We start from the raw sequence: 19,423 nt of genomic DNA on the forward strand, positions 1-19,423 counted from the left end.
GTGTGTGGGTGTGTGTACACATGTGTACATCCACATTTGCACACACTTGTAGAGAAACAGCATAAAAGTCATGGATGAAGGGCCAATGAAGGGAACGGTCATAATCATAAAGGCAAAGACAGAACACTCCTGAGATGCTGGCAAAGTGCTATTTCAGGACCTGCATCGTAGTTACCAGGCATTGACTTTATTCTACTTAATATGCCAGTTCTCAGGTTTCACAACCTTTTCTGTATATATTCTACAAGGAGGATGGTTTAATCAGCTCTAAAAGAAAACCAAGCTGGGCACCGTGGCACATGCCTATAATCCCAGTGACTGGGGAGGCTGAGGCAGGAGGATCACAAGTTCAAAGCCAGCCTCAGCAACTTAGTGAGACACTTAGCAACTCAGCAAGACCCTGTCTCTAATAAAATATTTTGCAAAAATATTTAATTATGTCTGGGGATGTGGCTCAGTGGTTAAGCACCCCTGGGAAAGAAAAGAAAGAAAAGAAAGAAAGAAGGAAGGAAGGAAGGAAGGAAGGAAGGAAGGAAGGAAGGAAGGAAGGAAAAGAAAGAAAGAGGGCTGGGGTTGCAGTTCAGCAGCAGAGTGCTCATTTAGTATGTGCAAGGCACTGCGTTTGATCCTCAGTACCATATAAAAATAAATAAAATAAAGATACAAAAAATATTTTAAAAAAAGAAAACCATGAAATGAGAATGGATTTTATCACTTTCATGTTCTTTTCTACCTACAACTCAAAAGATGTTTTCCTCATCTTTCTTTTTAATCTGATTATTGCTTACTTTAGAATGAAATTTTTTGATATTTTGTAACACTGGCAACAGGCCAACATGATTAAGCATTTCTTTATCCCTTATAAACTTGTGTTTCTCCAATACAAAGGACCACCACATTCTTCCTGATCCACTCAAGTCTTTACAGATTTAGAAAAGCTAAAGATCATCTGATATTGAAAGAACCTCTTATTACAGAAATTTATTGAAACAGCTATTACTAATATTTAATACTTTATAACAGGGGAAGTAGTTTGTCATTAAACATCTACTAATATTTCCCCTTTATTTAAAAATGAGCAGGATGAACTTTTTAGTATGTAAACTATATCTCAATAAAGTTCTTTAAAAAGAGATCAACATACTGTTGCTAATTATTCCCTCAAATTTTCAATCCTGAGAGCAATTTTCTTTCTTTTGGTACTAGAGATTGAACACAGGGGCTCTTTACTTCTGAGCTACATCCCCAGTCCTATTTATTTGTTTATTTAGTGCTAGGATCTCCCTTAGTTGCTCAGGGTCTCTCTAAATTGCTTAGCATGACCTAGAACCTGCAATAGTCTGGCCTCAGCCTCCAAATTGCTGGAATTACAGACATATACCACTGTGCCCAGTCTGACAGCAATTGCTAAGTAACAATTCACTAGTATTCACCATGTTTAGTGACATTATTGTATCTATGCATGAAAACATATGAATTTTTTTTTTTTCTTTTCAACACTAACACTTTGCTAAGAGATCATAGGAGAATCTACTGCCATAGGGTTAGCAATGCTGTTGCTGAGGACCAAAATAATCACAAAAAGTTCTGGAAAATGAACTGATTAAACCATGACTGCCAACCTGTGTTTGCTAACAAAAGCTGATGTCAGAGAGAGAGAGATTAGGATATTAATTTAAAAATATGATTTTTAAGAACACAATTGCAATTATTCAAAAATTTAAAAATCCAATGATGACACAAACAGCTCCTCTCCAGCACAGCAAATACCACCTATCTCTAAATAAAAAGTACCTAAAACTTGAGACTCAACAAATTGTAACTCCACCAAATGCACTGTTTCAAGATTTAAAAATCTCAGCCCATCAACAGTTGCTAAGAGACTTCTGTTTTCTTGCTCTTTTAGGCTATTTATCTGTTCATAAGAGAACAGTCATATTTATTCCTTTAAAACAAGAAATTTTGGTGACTCAGAGGGGCTTTCTCAAAAATACACACTTACTGGTCCTGTTGACTTGATTGTATTTCCTTTCTGAATACAAGAAATTATGGACAAGGTCTAAATTTAATAAACCTATACTTGTGTTTAGTATTTGCTGCTGTGGTTTCAGAGCCTTTGAACAGCAGCTCTGATGATAGGACCCAGTCAGTCAAACTCGTGTCCAAACTAAAAGTCATTTGCTGCTGAGCCTGTGCTGTGTCTCTCACATGTTCTGCAAGTGCCAAATGGCTTTCATAATGACACATTTCTCATTAACTGGTCACCAGGAAGGCAAGGCTGCTTATACAGAACTGCTCTCAGAGAGGGGAAAAGGAAAAGCATTTATTGGACTTCACTCATATCAACTGCAACAAGAAGTGGAAAACCCAGGCGATTCCTAAAGGAACTGTACAAAGGGGCTATGATGTGCACTAAATAATTAGGTAAATAATTAGGTAAATCCCTGTGAGTGGAACTCATTGGCTAGACTACAACATGGCTTTTGCTATGAGATGCAAAGCTTCCAGTTTTTTCAAACCTGGACTATTTCTTTGGGAACAGTTCCCCTCCTCACTTATATGAATGAAATTTCTCACTGAAAGCTTTTCTGTATAAAAATTGGGACCTGGATATTCCACTCCTCTAGCAAAAACATTTCTGATCTTTTACAGCCTCTCTATCCACCTGTACAATTAATTACACAAGAAATTAATTGAGGTTAATTTGGTATGAGATTGACTTACAACAATCAAATTATAAACATTTCCACTCTATAAATCATTTGGATAAGCAGCTCCAAAATCAAACAAAATCCTAGTCAAGTTTATGTTATACCTTAATATTCTGAGATTTAATGAAAGAAATTACAGCAAGACATTTGGAAAAAAAAAAAAGTCTCTAGGAAATGAATGTCTCTCAGGGAATACACTTATTGTTGAGTTTCTCTCCCTGTCTGGGATGGTCACAGGGTCACTGGCTCTAAGTCGGTAGTATAACAACAGAGCTACACAAACAGCTTAAGTATCCTTAAGGATGAATTAGATGTCACCATCATTATGCCATTATTAATGTTTTTTATTTGGATCCTGTAATAATTCACAATGGATAGTGAAAATTCAAAGGGCTTTGCTTTTTTTACACATAAGTTTACCACACTTGAATGCCTCCCCACCTTAGAAGCTGGAAGTAGCTGGGGTTGGGCATCCTTTCCCAAGTCTGAGTAAGCAAACTATAGTCTCCAAATGAGCCATAATCACAACTAGAACCATTGCCATTAATGAGTACTAATTTGGAAGATTCAGCTTGGTGCTAAGTGCTCCTCAGAGTTCGATGAACAGAAATAATCCATGTCCTCAAAGAGTGTACCCTCTTAAATAGAATGCTGACACAGTAGACATGGAGAAGATGAGAATAAAATGTCACATTAATATTGTTTATAGATAGAAAATACTTATACAGTGTACAAAAGACCAAGAATAGTGCATTTGTATGGAGAAGGGGGTGCCAAAACCAATCAGATTTCCTAAGTTGGAGGCATTGAGGTAAGCCATAACACATCAGCCCTCATAGGGAGAATTATTTATACAAATAAAAAATAACTGACACAAAGTGAGCTACACTCTCCCAAGAAATTGAGAGCACCAAAGTCTCTAAGAAAGCTTATACATGTTCTCGCCCCAAAATATTTTAATTTCAAAGGGGATGTCACGGGCTGGGGATGTGGCTCAAGTGGTAGCACGCTCGTCTGGCATGCGTGCGGCCCGGGTTCAATCCTCAGCACCACATACCAACAAAGATGTTGTGTCTGCCAATAACTAAAAAAATAAATAAATAAATATGTTTAAAAAAAAAGGGGGGGGGATGTCAGATTCTTCTTATAGAAAGTACAAATATAGGAGTATATGGAGAATGATGAGAAAGGAGAGGATGATTTGAGGAAAATGACTGTTGGGAATGGTGGCATGTACCTGTAAGTATCACAAGTTTGAGTCTATTCTTTGGAACTTGGTAAAAGGCCCTGTCTCAAAACAAATAAAAAGGGCTGAGGGTCTAGCTCAATGGTAGAAACACTTGCCCAACATTTGTGAGGTCAATCTCCAGTACTAGAAATAAAAGGCAAGGGGGGGGGGGGGGGGACTCTACCTATTAATTGCAATAGGCGGCCATGGGCAAGTTCTGATGGGATTCTAATTTGCAAAACAACTACCAAAGGAAACCAGTGCCAGCCCAGCTGTGCTACTGTTCAGGGGAGGTTCCTGTGGTTACTAATGGATAAAAACATTCTACCAAACAAGACCCCATCCCTGAACATTTTGAATAATGCTACCACATTTAGGACCCCTATTTTCAGGCACTGGCATGAATAATACCAAATTTGGGGAAAATGATTTTTGTCATTTTATCCTTTCACTCATCCAGAACACATTATTCAAGACTATGTGTAAAAAGCAAAAAAAGAAATAAATTCAATTTTCCAAAGCATTAAATCTTATCTGTGTGACACTATAGACATAGCTATACCACAAAGTACAATATGATAAGAACCATATGTGATCCTCTGGAAGTTCAAAGAAAGGTGAGCTTCTCTCCAACTGAGATGATCAAAGCAATCTCCCTGGAGAAAATGGCTTTTGAATCGAATTGTGAAGGGATGGCAGCATATAGATACCCCAGAACAGTGTAAGAGGAAGGAGACAAGAGTTTTCCAGATGAGGGAACCTAAGAACAAAGGCAGAGAAGCACAGGGCATGTGCTAGTAACTTCAAGGGGTTTAGCTGGGTTTCAGGAATACTATTTATGAACAGAAATGGCAAAAAGAAGCTAAATGGTGAGTTAGAACTGACAAGAGTGCATGTCAAACAACAGGCCACTCAGTCTAGGACAGACAACTGGGAGTCAATCAGGAATTCTGACTAGTAGAAAAACATCCAGTTAATACTGTAGAACTCTCCTTTCTCCGTTCCCAGCTGAAAAGCTGGCCGTTTCTGCACTAGATTAGAATTGAAAAATCAGCATGTCAGATTCATTCCTAGGCCAGTTTCTTGGAGAGTTTTGAAGCATTCTTCAACTCTGAATATGAAATCATTTTCCTAGTCAGGGAGAAGAAGATGGCTTTCCAAGTGTTCCATTACAGCTCCCAGACTGAAAATAACTTTTGAAGAGACTTTTCCAAACGATTTCCTTTATTTAGACTAGCAAGAGTTTTTTCTAGTTCAATAGTCTTTCCTGATCAAAACATTCCATAACTCATTTTCTAATATGTAATATTAATTAGGCTTCTTTACTCCCACTCAGAGTTCACCATTTTAACCACTTTAAAAAGTGTTTTCATTGAATTTGTTGATCTTGTGATAAAGGAAGTCAGACCAATAAGGTTTGTTTTCTATCTCATGTAGTTCAAGGCAAAATATGAACCACCACAAGTGCTTGCCACACAGCAGGTGTTCAATAAGGAATAGATGTTATTATTACTGAAGATCTAAGAACCAGATAGAGTAATGAAATGTCCAACTGGTATGGGTATCTCTAGGATAATTTGTAAGGTCTTTCCTCGTCCCTCTCTCAATAGGCAAAGATTTCCATTCTTTTAGGCTTTTTTTTTTTTTTAAGTATAAACTATCTCAAAGACCTGCCTCTAAAGCAATTAAGGATGCTTATTAAACTGAAAGTTCTCTTGATCCAATCCATTACGTAGCCAGGAATCTGCATTTTCTTATATTCCCCAAACAGTTCTCCTGAATACTAATGCTTATTAATTATGGCTTTACACTGTACTTCCTTCTTTGGATTGCTGAATCCCCCTCTTTAATCTACAAAGAAAATGTGCATATGCTTGGCAAGCAAAGACTTAGGAATATTTTCAATTCTGCTTAAAGAAACAGACTTACAATATAAAACAATAGTTTTAGTCTGTGCCTCCATGAAAATTTTGAAAACTTTCTGGAGAACACTCTTCCCATAAAAATACTGATGAGGGCCACAACCAAGTTAAGATGGCGCCTGGCAGTTTGCTAGGAGGAGTGGTTTCTGAGCCAACGACAGCGAGCCATTAAGATGATAAGGATTCCTTAATGACTGACTACTGTATCTAGTTTATGTTAATTAAGTTAAGCTGTGTGTAATTAGTTGGGTATATGTGCCTCTGCAGTCTGGCAGAAAGGCGGTGCCTGCTACCTAGGGTACCCGCTACTTTGAGTTCCCGCTCAGTTCCCACTGAGTTCACTCGCAATAAAGTAGTTCCCGCTTCAACCTTCAAGTTGCTTGTCATCTCCCAGTTATTTCGCCCAGCTGGACAACAGCAAATACAAAGTGTACAGCTGGAGGTATAGCACAGTGGTAGAGCACTTGCCTATATGAGGCTCTGGGTTCCATACCCAGTGCCAAACAAACACAAATGTAAAACTATGAGATATAAACACATCTTGTTTATTCATCTGAAAATGTCAATATGAAACCCTCTCCCCCATATTTGTTACATATTCCAGGAATCTTACTTGGGAATGCCTTCTGAATGAGAATAAATTACTGAACATCTTTAAGTCTCCAGAGATAATCATGTATCATGAAATAAAACATTGGTTGGTGGAGAGAATGAATAATATTTCTGATCCTGATCAGGGAAAAAGGAAAAAACAAAAAGACAGAATAAGCCTTTTGTGAAATTATATTTCCTGTAGAAACCATTAGGTTTTTCACAATTTAGATGACAGCACTAAAATTTTTCACTGTAGAATTCGAAAACATGCTAAGCTCCTATTTTAAGAACTACTTTCCATGTTATAGTCATACTAATTGGCTTTTCTAAAACTTCATTTGCCCCGATTCAAACTGTGTGGAAACACATGGGTACAATTCTCACAATTTCAATAAGTGCTTCCTCAATCGATTGCTTGGAATATTTATTCAGAGCATAATTTATATTTGTGAAACTTTAAAGCAGATAGCATTGAGGCAGTAAAGGAAGGTACCTTACACTGAAGTCAGTGTCTGACACATGTAAATAAAGACTTGTGAGCAGAACAATTGAAAAGAGGGACAAGTTATTCTTAGTCAGATCTTAGTCTTGCCCTCACTACTTGTTATACTTTACTTAAGGTACAGATTTAAACATAAGAGACAAGCTAAGAATACTAAGCTTCAACATTTATTGATGGTTGTTGCTTACAGTAAAGAAGCCATAATACAATGTTCAACCATGGAACTAGGTTTTAATCAATGCAATGATACAACATAAACCACTTTTCTTCATGAAGGGATAAATGAAGTGGTAAGACGGGCTATTAAAAAACACAAGAAACTTACACTTCAAAAATATCACTTAATGGGCTGGGATTGTAGCTCAGTGGTAGAGCACTTGCCTAGCATGTGCGAGGCACTGGATTCGATCCTTATCACCACATATTAATAAATAAAAAATAAAAGCCCATCAATAACTAAACAAATTTTTTAAATATATCTCACTTAAAATAGCAATCAAAATCATGAAATCCTTGGGGATAAATTTAATAAAGTCTGTGCAAGAGCTATATACTGGACATTTCAAAATACTCATGCAAGATGAATAAGTCATTTAAATGACTGATAAAGAAGCCATATCACATGATGATCTAGGTCCTCCACTGCCATTTTTTTTTTTTAATTTCCAAACGATTATAGTTTTTTTAAACATAAAAATTTTCAGAATTAGGCAACTGTTGTAGTATCAATACAACTATTAGCTGAACAACAAAGTTATTTGGGGGGGGGGGGGGCAGTAAACAAAAATAGCCTTCCACAGTAAAGATTGAGTTAAATTCCAAGCATTAAACAAGTAGTATTTGTATTACCTGCTAGAAATTCTTAGCTAGCATGCCTTAAGTTTGTTTATTATGAATCACTTTCTCAAAGATGAGGTTGAAGGTCAATCTTGGTCTAACCCATGTCCATTCAATTGCTATATAATTCTCCATTTCCTGAAACATTGTCCCTGAGTTTATAAAAGATGTTTGTCTAATAAAGTTTATTTCACACCACATGATAATTTAATCTAAACCAGCTCAGGTAATTAACTTGCTTCAAAGAGTGGAAGAGTCTATAATTCCACTTGGATAACCAGATAGGAAGGAAGTCAATGTGACGTTCACTATGACAAAGGGAACCTAAAACTCTCAGATTGAGTCCTCAGCATCTAGCTCTGGCAATGGATGCCAAATAGCACTTTTGACAAGCAGTTGTATCAGCTTGTCGAAGACAAAAGTTTAGAAAGGAATCATTTTATCCCCTCCTCTTTGGGCCAACTTATCAGCCTAGACTCTGTGAGGTAGGCCAGCATCTTTTCCCCCTGCTCTAAAGAGGAAAGATGTAAATTCATTTCTAAGTTCAAATTCAATTTTCCAGGACTCCAGAGATATTAAAACCCAAAAAGCTCAACATTTAGGAAGCTGGCATCTGCTTCTTTGATTGCTATTCCAGTGCTGAAGGAACTGGAGGCCTGGAATGAGTCCTAATGGAAGGAGAACTACTTTCAGGAAGGAAACAAAAAGAAACTTTTCTTCTTTCCAGTAACAATTAAGTCAATCCTCAGGTCTGGAGACCTCAAGAAAAGGAAACAGTCTGTTTAAAATCTCAAGCAAAAGTAGCCAAGAGACAAAAGTATCTTTTTTTCCCCCTAAAGTTTGGCAAAAATCACTAAGATCCATAGTCAATCCTCACCTGGCACATTGCTGGAACTCAGTAAAAATGAATTGGAACTAGCAACAATCTGGAGCCTTTTCTCAATTCAAAGTGTTCATATGAGGTACCTGTTTTGGGAAAACTTTGGTCCACATACTCTCTTCTCACTATTTGCTGTCCCCAATGTATACAAGTAACTGCCTATCCAATGAATAAATGAATATTTAAGTAAAAGTAAGTCTGAATATTAAGGTTTTATGTGAATATACAACCTGAAAAAAAAAATTGAACAAACCAAAATTGGTCATCGGGACAGAGACTAGCAACTGCAGTTTATTAAAAGTGTTGTTCCTCCTGGGCCTTCACCTAGTCTGCATTTCTCATCCTCCTATGCAGGACAAGTCAACAGAATGTGACTGTAGATAATTGTATGCTCCTCCCAAGCCTGGCCCAGGTGTCATCCCAGGTGTGTACCTGCATTTTTATCTCTCACTAATTGAAGATAGTCTCAGAGTAAAGAAAAAGCTACTTGTTGAAAAGAACCTCACCTGGGTCCTTGACTGTAGAATTTCTATCCTTCATGACCAACAGCCTCCAACTAGATTCTTATGTAAATAAAAACCTTACTATGTGAATCCTTATACATTTGGCACTATAGCAGGTTAGAGTGGTATGTTCTATCCTAATCTCTAAACCAGTGAACATGACCATATTTGCAAAAAGGGGCTGGTCTTTGCAGATTTAATGAATTTAAGAATCTCATCCTGGATTATCCATGTAAGTTTTAAATTCACAGTAAGTGGCCTTACACAAGACAAAAGAAGAAAAGAAATAGACATGGGAACGAGAGGAGATTTCATGCAAAGATGAAGGCAAAGATTAAATTTATGTAACCACCATCCAAGGAATTACTTAATACCACCTGAAGCTGGACTGGCTAACAAGGTTTCTCCCTTACATGCCTTGGAAGGAACAGGGCTCAGCTAACCCCCTGAATTCAGGTTTCTGATTTCCAAACTGCAAGAAAACACATAATTATTTTCTTTTTTCTTCTTTTCTTCTAGTACTGGGATTGAACCCAGTGAGACTCTAACACTCTAGTACTCCTAGTCCTTTGTATTTCTTATTTTGAAATGAGTTCTCTCTAAGTTGCCCAGGCTAGCCCCAAACTTATGATACTCCTGCCTCAGTCTCCTGAGTCACTTGGATAACAAGGATATGCCACCACGTCCAGCACATTTCTGTTGCTTTGATCTAGCAAAACAGATAATTCTGGAACACACAAAACACATTTTTATATGTCATTCAGCAATTTTAGTAGTGTTTTAGGTGGTAATTATACTGGTATTGTTATTTTTTAAAGCTTTTTTATGTTGTTGGAAAAGACAAGTCCATCAATATTAGGAATCATATTTCATGTAGAAGAAATTTGTATAAAATCTGAGTAATAATAAAACTTGATTTGGATAGATCAGTATGAACTAATAATGTATAATCTTATGCTATTATATATTTGTTTTGTTTTGGGGAGCACTGGGGATGGAACCCAGAGCCTCATGAATACTAGGCAAGCACTCTACCACTGAGCTATATCATCAGTCCACGAACTCACTATTTTAGTTATGTATTTTCAGAGTGTAAACTCTGAGAAGCAAATTTTCCCAGCAGCTATGATGGCCTGCTACTCTCACATTCTTATCTCCAATATCATCCCCCAATAAAAACAGGGCTTCTTGAAGAAATGACTTACTCTGGTTGTGGTGCAAGGAAAGCACACGTTTAACCAAAGAGATATTTTTAGCATAAAATGAGCTTTCAAGGATAATGTCAGAAAGACACAGAAAGTCAACAAGAAGGTATTCCCACAGGTCAAAGAATTGATAATAAAGCCTCAAGATTAATGTATAGATTCACAATGACTTAGAAAATCCATCAAATGCACAGTGAAACTCTAACATATCAGAAAACTCATTGGTCACCTTTTGAGGCAATTATTCAAATACTTTGAAAAATGGCAACTGAAATAAAGTAATCTAGGAATAATCATATTCTAGAATAAACCAAGACCCAGTTGAAAGTTTCAGTTCCTATTTTAATGCAGAAGAAAAAGAAAATTAGGAAATCATTGTTTTCATAACTCCTAATGAAACACTCCAGCCAAAGATTATCAATTGGTATTAAAACCATTAGGCACCAAGTTGATAGGTAATGAAGTAATACTATACAGATTCTTTCCCATCGTAAGATGAAAACACAATATAGAATGCAGTGATCAGATTTCCCCTAATGAATTGGATGATCTTATGTATAGGTGAAACCATCAGACATTTCTGTCTCCTATGATATTCTTCACAAAGATATTCAACATCCATCTAACATGCCTTAAATTTAACTATTTAAGCTGACATAAAATTCAGGAGTTCATTCACCCCTGGGAAACAAATGGGTAAATGTAGAAAGTGAAAATGTCCTACAAGAGGGTTTGTCTGGCATCTCAATTATAAGAGCATCACAAACAAAAGGCTGTCTAGATTAAAAGAGACTTAAATATCCAGACGCAATGTGTGACTGCTCCTGTGCTATTTTCTTAAACAATCCAGATACAAAGAACATCATAAAGAAAGCTGGGAAATATGAACTGAGCAATATAATATGTTAAGGAATTATTATTAATTTTAATCATGATAACATTATTTGGATAGAAAATTCTTAATTTTAAGGTATATAATGAATTTGAAGAAAAAAGATAAACTGGAAAACAAAATACCAAATGAAAAAAATCTAACTAATCCAAAAGCCAAAATAAAGATAGTAAAGACCAGACAACAAAATAAGAGGAAAAACTCCAAGGGTTGAAAGATATACTTTGAATAGAATTAAACAGATCACACACACACTCCACTCACCACCATCACTACCACCACCCCCAAAAAAACACTGTTAATGAATACAAACCCAGACACAGTGGTTGCACACCTTTTAATTCCATCAACTCAGGAGGCTAAAGTAGGAAAATTTCAAGTTTGAGACCAATCTGGGCAACCTAGAGACCCTGTCTCAAAATAAAAAATAAAAAAGGCTAGGGAGGTAGCTCCAGTGGTAGAGAGCCTCTGGATTCAATCCCCAGTAATGCAAATAAATAAATAACATTCCAACATACCCTGGAATTAAGACAATATAGTAAAAATGTAAAACAATTTAATATCAAATAATATTATAGTAAAAATGTCAGTAGGCAAAAGGGTAGCAGGAGGAATGGGGGGTGATGGCTATTGGCTATCCCAACAGCTGAGAGTAAAAAAAAAAGAGAACAAAGTGTAGCTAAATGTAGAATCAAAGCCTGGAATTTGGGGATAGGGGCTAAAAGCAGATTAAGCTGGGCGTCTGGAAGCAAGGAGAAGGGGAAATCTGCTGGCATCATTATCATTTCCTTTAACTTGTCCAATATCTCCGCTCTCCATATGCTTGCTCAAATGATTAACATAGCAGCCACTTGCACTAAAAGAGGCTATAAAAACCCCATAGAATCACTACTCATTTATTATCACTGGTGCTCCACGGACAGGCACTCTTCACAAAGAATCTGATGGGCCACAGGAAAAAAAATGATCAGCAATATTTGGTTACTTGCCAGAGAAGAGTTCTAAGTGGTTCATGAAAACATGAACATCAAAAAAAAAAAAAATTCAGATATATTTGCTCTTTTTTATTTAGGAAATATTATTCTAGTGACAAATTTGCTTAACTATTTGATGAAAGTTATTCAATAAGTAACTCCCTTTTTAAGAAATAGCAAAAGGAAACAAGTGAAGGGTTTAAAAAAAAAAAAGAAAAGAAAAACATTTCTCTTTCTTTCTAGCAATACTGAGGATTGAAAGCCAGGGTTGTGCAAATGCTAAGCATGCACTTTAATGAACTATATACCCAGACTGAATCCAGGGCCACTTGAACTACATTCCCACCCCTTTTTACACTTTATTTTGAGACAGGGTCTCACCACTGGTCTCAAACTTATGATCCTTCTGCCTCAGCCTCCCAAGTCACTGGGATAACGGGCATGAGCCACCACACCTGAAAATATAATTATTCTTAATGATTAAAAACTTTCACATGGTATGGTTCAGTTGGATTGAAAAGGACAAGTGATCAGTTCTCACCATAAAGAAGTATCTTAACAATGAAGTATCTTAACAATGCAGCATCTTAGCGCCACGAGACTGACTCAGCCTGGCTGAGTGGCAGCAGGAGCCCTTCCGTGGAAGAACACTCAAAAAGATAACTTACAAAAGTTTACAACTTTATCCATGATTTTTTCTGGTAAGGAAAGCAATGTGAAAAGGAAATCTGGGCAGAAAAAAATTAGATAAAGCCATGAATGAGGTTGGTAAACAAACACATATCGTTAAAATACTGTAGAGTTGGTCAGGGTAGGCCACAAATTTGCCTCTAAGCCTTCTAGCAGCTAAGGGGAAAAAGAAGAAGTGTGACTAATTGCATGATTCATAGTGTCTGTATGATAATTTTTCATGGAAATGACACCTCAAATTTTCTCCATAGGTCTTCCAACACTAGTATTCACATACTTCCTTTGGAAATACGTTTCCTTAGTATTACCTCTTACTTAGTGCTCCTAGCCTAAAGCACGCATACTATAATGACAAATAAAATGTCTAGATTTATTTTCTTAAAAAAATAAAATTGTTATTTGTGCACAAAGCATGAAGTGCCGAGGGTGTTTCATATGTTAGATGTCAATGACACCCCACAGTCACTGTTTTAAAACTTTACAACCAAGACTTGCCCTGAAAATTTCTCAGACCAAAAATCTATAGCTAAGGCTTTTCTTGACAGTGTCATACAACATTAATACCATAAAGTATATCTAAGTAACAAAGGATGATAGTTTCAATACAGTAAATGTTCCTGAATCTTTTGAGAACAAGATGAAAATAAAAGTAATGATCATAATATTTGATATTAGGGTTCTTCATCAGTATCAGAAGCAGCCACATAATTTATGAAGTGCCTACTCTATGCCAAGTATTAGTCCATGTACTTTACATCCATCACCTCCAATCCTATAAACAAGTTAAGGGTGTTAATATTAATTATATTTTATAAAAAAGAAAATAAAAATCATCTTAAAAAGAAAACAAAGATTATTAAGAAGCAAATACCTTTATTTATTTAAAATTTACAGCTATAATGAATTCTCAAATATACACAGAAATTGAAAATATATTATACTCCACATATCTCAAAAATCAAGATTTATTAATTACAGAGACTTTTTCAGATTTCCTTTATCTATCCCTTTTTTGTTCCTCCTTTGAGGAAGTATTTTAAAGAAAGCCTTAGGCATATAATTTTAACTCTACATCAATATGCCTTTTTTAAAATATAAGGGCAGGTCCTTAAATAATCACAAGCTAAAATCAAACTCAACAGACTCAAACAATAATTTCTTGGAATCCTCTTAGTCACTAATCAAATTTTCCTAATTTTCCCATAAAGTCTTTTTATAATTAGTTTGTTCCAATTGGAATAAAAAAAAAAACATACACACAAACATTTCATTATTTCTCTTAAGTTTTTTTCCTATTTTTTGTTCCCTATCCCTGATTATGATAAAAGTAAATATCTTTATTTTAATTGAGATAATTTACATTCCCCAAATCCACATTAAAAATATATAATTTTAGTATGTGCACATAGCTATGCAGGTATCACCACTGTGTACTTTAAGAATTTTTGCATCAGGCCAAAAAGAAAACCTGACACACGTCAGCAGTGGCTCCTCATGCCCCCTCCTAGTCCTCAGCAATGACTAATCTACTCTCCATCTCTACAGATTGTTCTAGACATTTTCTATAAATGGAATCATAATTATAAATGTATTTTAGATGTCTATTAGTTAGACACCACAGACAGATCTACCTTAGGTACCAAAAAATATATGACATGGTTCATGTATATAACAGAGGAGATAAATGGTAATAAAATCCTTGCACCATGGTTGCCATTATGAATGCTTTCAGCTCAAGGTTTTTGACTTTTCCCTCACAAGCATTAAAGGGCCAATGATAGTCATGTAAGTGACATACCCATGGGTTACCCATATGTAACAAAAAGTTCAATTTTCTGCTGGCCATCATTTTCACAAAGACATACCATTATCCAAAAATGATGGTTTATCATAGTGGTAATGTGGGTAGGTAAGCTCAGCACCCGAGATACACCTCCCAGCTTTCTCTCCTTTTCACAAAAGCATGCCAAAATGCAAGACAGAGAAGGGAAACTTTATTTTTATTGATTCTTAGTATACTACTCAGAATCAATATACTACTGGCAGCTTATGAGGAGGGCAGAAGAGGGCAGGGTTGAGAGCATAAACCCCAAATCTGCTCATTGTCCAGAATCAGATAACCTGTGCACTTTACCAATTAATAGCTATGTGACCTTTGGAAAATAATCTCCAAGTCTCAGTTTTCCCCTATGCCAAATGGAAATACAAATAAGTGTGGCTGCTTTGAATACTAAACACAAAGACCTTAAGATAACTTGCTTACTAAATGCTGGCTCTTTGCAATAAATAATTGTTATTTTTTAACTATTATTAACAAATGATGCCTCAGAGCTGACAAAGTCACTTCAGTGTGGGGCCTCTAACATGTGACAGGACTGTCAAAGAGGAACAGATGAAGTAGAAAAGTTCTCCATGCCCTGGCATAGTGACATTTAAGGGCAATAACAACGTGGACTTTGAGGATTTGAAAATCAGAAACTTAGATACCCAACTGCTCCTTCCTTAGCCTTAAGAACCCCTAAAGCCGAGCATCAACCCTATGAAGATATTTTTGGTCTGAGAGAAGAATGCAGCTGTTAGGAGCTTTCCATCATTCCTTTCTGGCACTTGGGATGTAAAAATTAATAATTCAATAAAGACAGAAAGGAGCAGGTGAATGTGTCTGTGCAAGGGAGGAAGGGAGAGAAAGGTCTGCCCCTCACAGGGCCCACAGAGGACCATGGGGAAGCAGCCTACATTTCCCACTGCACTCCTTCACTCTCCTAGGTGGCCATAGTTGAGACTTTTTCACTCCCCCCTTATACTTCCCTTATTTATGTGATTACATTTCTCTAATATTAATGATCTCTACAATCTTTTTACCATTATAAAAATCACCTTACTTGCAATAACAGGTTTAGATAACACTCAATAGATACTAAGTCTCAAATAGAGCTAGATTTCACAGATTGTTTCTTGTGCATCAGCGTCTTCCTCTTCAGCTACTGCCTACTCTGGGTGTTCATGCACAGCATGGAGGGAAGAGGGCGATTTTATCACCATCCCTTTACTGGTTGGCTGTTGGTTGTTTTGTCTTTAAGAACTAAGGTAAACCAAGTTCCCAGGCATGCTTCAGAAGCTTTATGTGAACTGTAGGCATCTACTTTGTAGGGAAGAGGGACTCTCTGCCTATGACTGACAGAAAATCCCTCTCATCCCTTGCCACACTTTATCCCCACAGCATTAGGCTTACCCCGCTTTAGAAAGTGATCTTGCTTTAAAAAAAAAAAAAAAAAAAATTAAAGGAGAGACTTCTAAGTCTTACCAATGAATCTTTAATAAAGGACTAAAATTTGGAGGGGAAAGGCAAAGGAAGAATTTCACTGCCTATGTGATATTTTACATTCCTCTAAAGAGTCCAAATTTTTTATAATGTGGTAATGATTAAACAAGAATACCTAGATAATGGCTAAAATCTGAAATAGTTTTATCAGTCTAAATAATGTTTCTTTATAAACAATTCACCTTTTCACATCCATCAATTTACAGAAATATGAAGGCAAAAAACTTAGAGAACCCATATAATTCGAGCAGCATAAACTGTTATAGGAGAAAGAGATCATCTGAATTTGGTTGCCCACTTGACCAGCTTTCCCTGAACATCAAACTGCAAAATATTTAAAAATAAATGAGAACTGGGTGCAGCGGCACACACCTGAATCAAGTGAATCAGGAGGTTGATACAGGAGAATGGCAAGTTTGAGGCCGGCCTCAGGAGCTTGGAGAGACCCTTGCCTCAAAATAAAATATAATAAGGGCTGGCAATGTAGCTCAGTGGTAAAGCAACCCTGGGTTCAAAAACAATTCCAAAAACAAATAAATGAGAGAATTAAAATAATGAAAAAAAAAAGTCACTTTTTAGCTTCTCCTTTGGTGATAAGAAACAGGAAGGCAAGGAATCAAAAACTAGAAAACCATGCATCACCTGGGAAAAGTCCAGTGTGTACAGGAGAGAACTGTGGTCTCTTCTGGCTTTTTTTTTTTCCCCATAAGATTATGGTTTTAATGTAGAATATTGGCATCATCGCTTATTTTCATGATAAAAGCATAACTGTTTCTTACCTGGTCACAAATCAGTTCCCATTTTTTCTCATTGTCATATTGACGCAGTAACCTGGCTTTGTCAGGAGGTAGGTTCATAGCATTCTGTAAAAAGAAAAAAAAAAAAGGAAAAGGAAAAAGGTCTGTCAGTAAATAACAGGTAAGCAGAGCAAAGACTACACTGTGGCCCTTCAGTGACAGACTTTCATTTCCTAGTAGTAACTGATTCAGTTAAAACACCCTGCAGAAGTCATTAAACATCAAACTGGTTTGACGGCGGAAGGAAGCTCTGAAGTCCTGTGAGATGGTCTGCTCTTAACCATCAGACTTGCATTTCAGCAAAGGTGATGCTTTGTTTCTTCATATCACATCAGCCTCCCTTTGGACTCCACAAAAAGGGCAGAAGTGGTTCTTCAGAAGGTAACTTCTCAATTTCTTCTTAAAGCACTATGGTGCCACCAGGCATAGAAAGCTCTAAAATAAAACTCAAATGACCAGAACCACCAATAGCATCAACTTTTTACTCACTTTGATGAACAAGGAGTAAAAAAAAAAATGAATTTTTGAAAATGACAACAGAATTGTTTTCTGTCCTTCAAGACATGTAAATATTAGCGACCTTAATTCTTAGGTCAGCTACACTGGTGTATGAAGTTGAGTTTGCAGATGAGAGACTGACCCTGAGCCGAATGAAATGTCCTCACATCAGCATTCATACAACCCCTCTGTTAACTCATCTTCTGTAGTGCTGCTCATGAATTTTCCTACACATTCATGTGTTACGAATCTATGTTCAAATGACCAATCATATGCATTTTCAAGATCCTTAAGCTTGAGTCTGAGCTAAGATATTTGTGACAACAGAACAAGGAAGGGTGAGGGAGCCCCAAAAGGAATTCCAATCTGTTCCCTTGGCTACCCCAAAGTTCCCATGCTCTAAACAACTTAGCTAAGTAGTTAATTAATGTATTATGAATATTAATTGTCTGGCCCATGCTCTGGCACCAGCAATTTAAACATATGGATCAACTACAATGCAGTTCCTGATTTAGATCAATATTTTAGTAGACAAAAGCAAAGGTCTTGATCTTTTAATATTCAACACCCCAGCTCTCTCAAGGACATGGCTTATAGTGAAACAGCTCCCTTAGCCTGGTTACTATTGCATGTCAAAGGGCAAAACAAATTTAATAGAGGCAAAAGTAGGTGAACTACTCTAACTTAATGGCAAATTCAACTTGATGATTTTGATAGATTGAATTTAAGAGAAACTGCCTAGGTTAAATCTAATGTTCAGATTGGTATGCCTTGAATCGATCTACAGCTATTAATTTGAATCTAATCTGTCATATTTTAAAACTAATAGTCTGTTTTCCAAATATTTAATTTTTAAATTACCCCCAAAGCTGAGAATATCAGTTGAACAGCTTTGGACTCCAGAGTTTTCAATGGTACTCCTAAGGCTTCTTAGATACAAAAATATCTAAATAGGAAAAACACTTTCATATAATCTGTCTCCATGGAATATCTACTTAAACCAGAATAGAAAACACCTACTTACATTTATTAGTTATAACAATTTAACAGTATTAAACAACAACCAACAGTATTATTCAACAACCTGGAATAAGGCAAAGGAGAATTCCATGTGTATCTTTTGGGGATGGAATATTATTTACTGTTAAATAACCAGTCTACCTTTGCTTATTTCACCCTGGAGATGGACTTTTTCCCCTTATACCAGTTTTGACCCTCAGGTTAGTACCTCTCAGTATGATTATGCAGAAAATAGAAACAAGGTAAGTTAAATGAGTTTTCTTTTCCTTGATTCCTTATTAATTTCTTGAGATATGAAGGAAATAAGAATGCCTGAACTCCTACAAGGTATCAAAGCACTATATTAGGCATTGTAAATATAGAACCTTGCTTAATATTCTATTTCTTTTCTTTTCTTTTTTTTTTTTTTAAGAATATGAGATAGATAAAACTTTCTTTCTCCATTTAATAGATGGGGAAACAGACCCGGGAGAACTTGATTAAGGATGCAAAGATCAGCAGTAGGACCAACACTTAAGTCTGTTAGATTCCCAAGGACATGCTGTAAAAGTACCATCAAGTTCTTCTGTGGCAAAGCAAAAAAAGTAAGATGCTCCTTCTAGACCAACTTTCTGGGTTGTGTGTGTGTGTGTGTGTGTGTGTGTACGTGCATGTGCGCGCGTGCACACACGCTAGGGATTGAACTCAGGGCCTTGTGCATGCAAGGTAAGTACTCTACCAATTAAGATATATCCCCAACCCCAACTTTCATTTTGATTAAACAATCTTCCATTCAACAAATGGTCATGAAGCACTGTTCCTTCACAAGCATTCTGTGCCATGCTGGGTGACACAGGGGAAACTAGACA

The 19,423-nt window shown here is 36.4% G+C and overlaps 1 protein-coding gene across 4 annotated transcripts in view; it reads right to left on the reverse strand.

Annotated features, from left to right (window-relative positions):
* Positions 1 to 19,423, reverse strand: part of Fmnl2 (formin like 2) — a 280,140-nt gene that overhangs the window by 105,220 nt on the left and 155,497 nt on the right. For all 4 annotated transcript variants that reach the window (XM_027938006.2, XM_027938008.2, XM_071619173.1 and 1 more), the window contains exon 2: positions 17,040 to 17,123. In XM_027938006.2, the coding sequence (XP_027793807.1) occupies positions 17,040 to 17,123 (84 nt within the window). The remainder of the gene's footprint in view (positions 1 to 17,039; positions 17,124 to 19,423) is intronic.

This window comes from Marmota flaviventris, chromosome 11 (genome assembly GCF_047511675.1).
Source record: "Marmota flaviventris isolate mMarFla1 chromosome 11, mMarFla1.hap1, whole genome shotgun sequence".
NCBI classification, from domain to species: domain Eukaryota; kingdom Metazoa; phylum Chordata; class Mammalia; order Rodentia; family Sciuridae; genus Marmota; species Marmota flaviventris.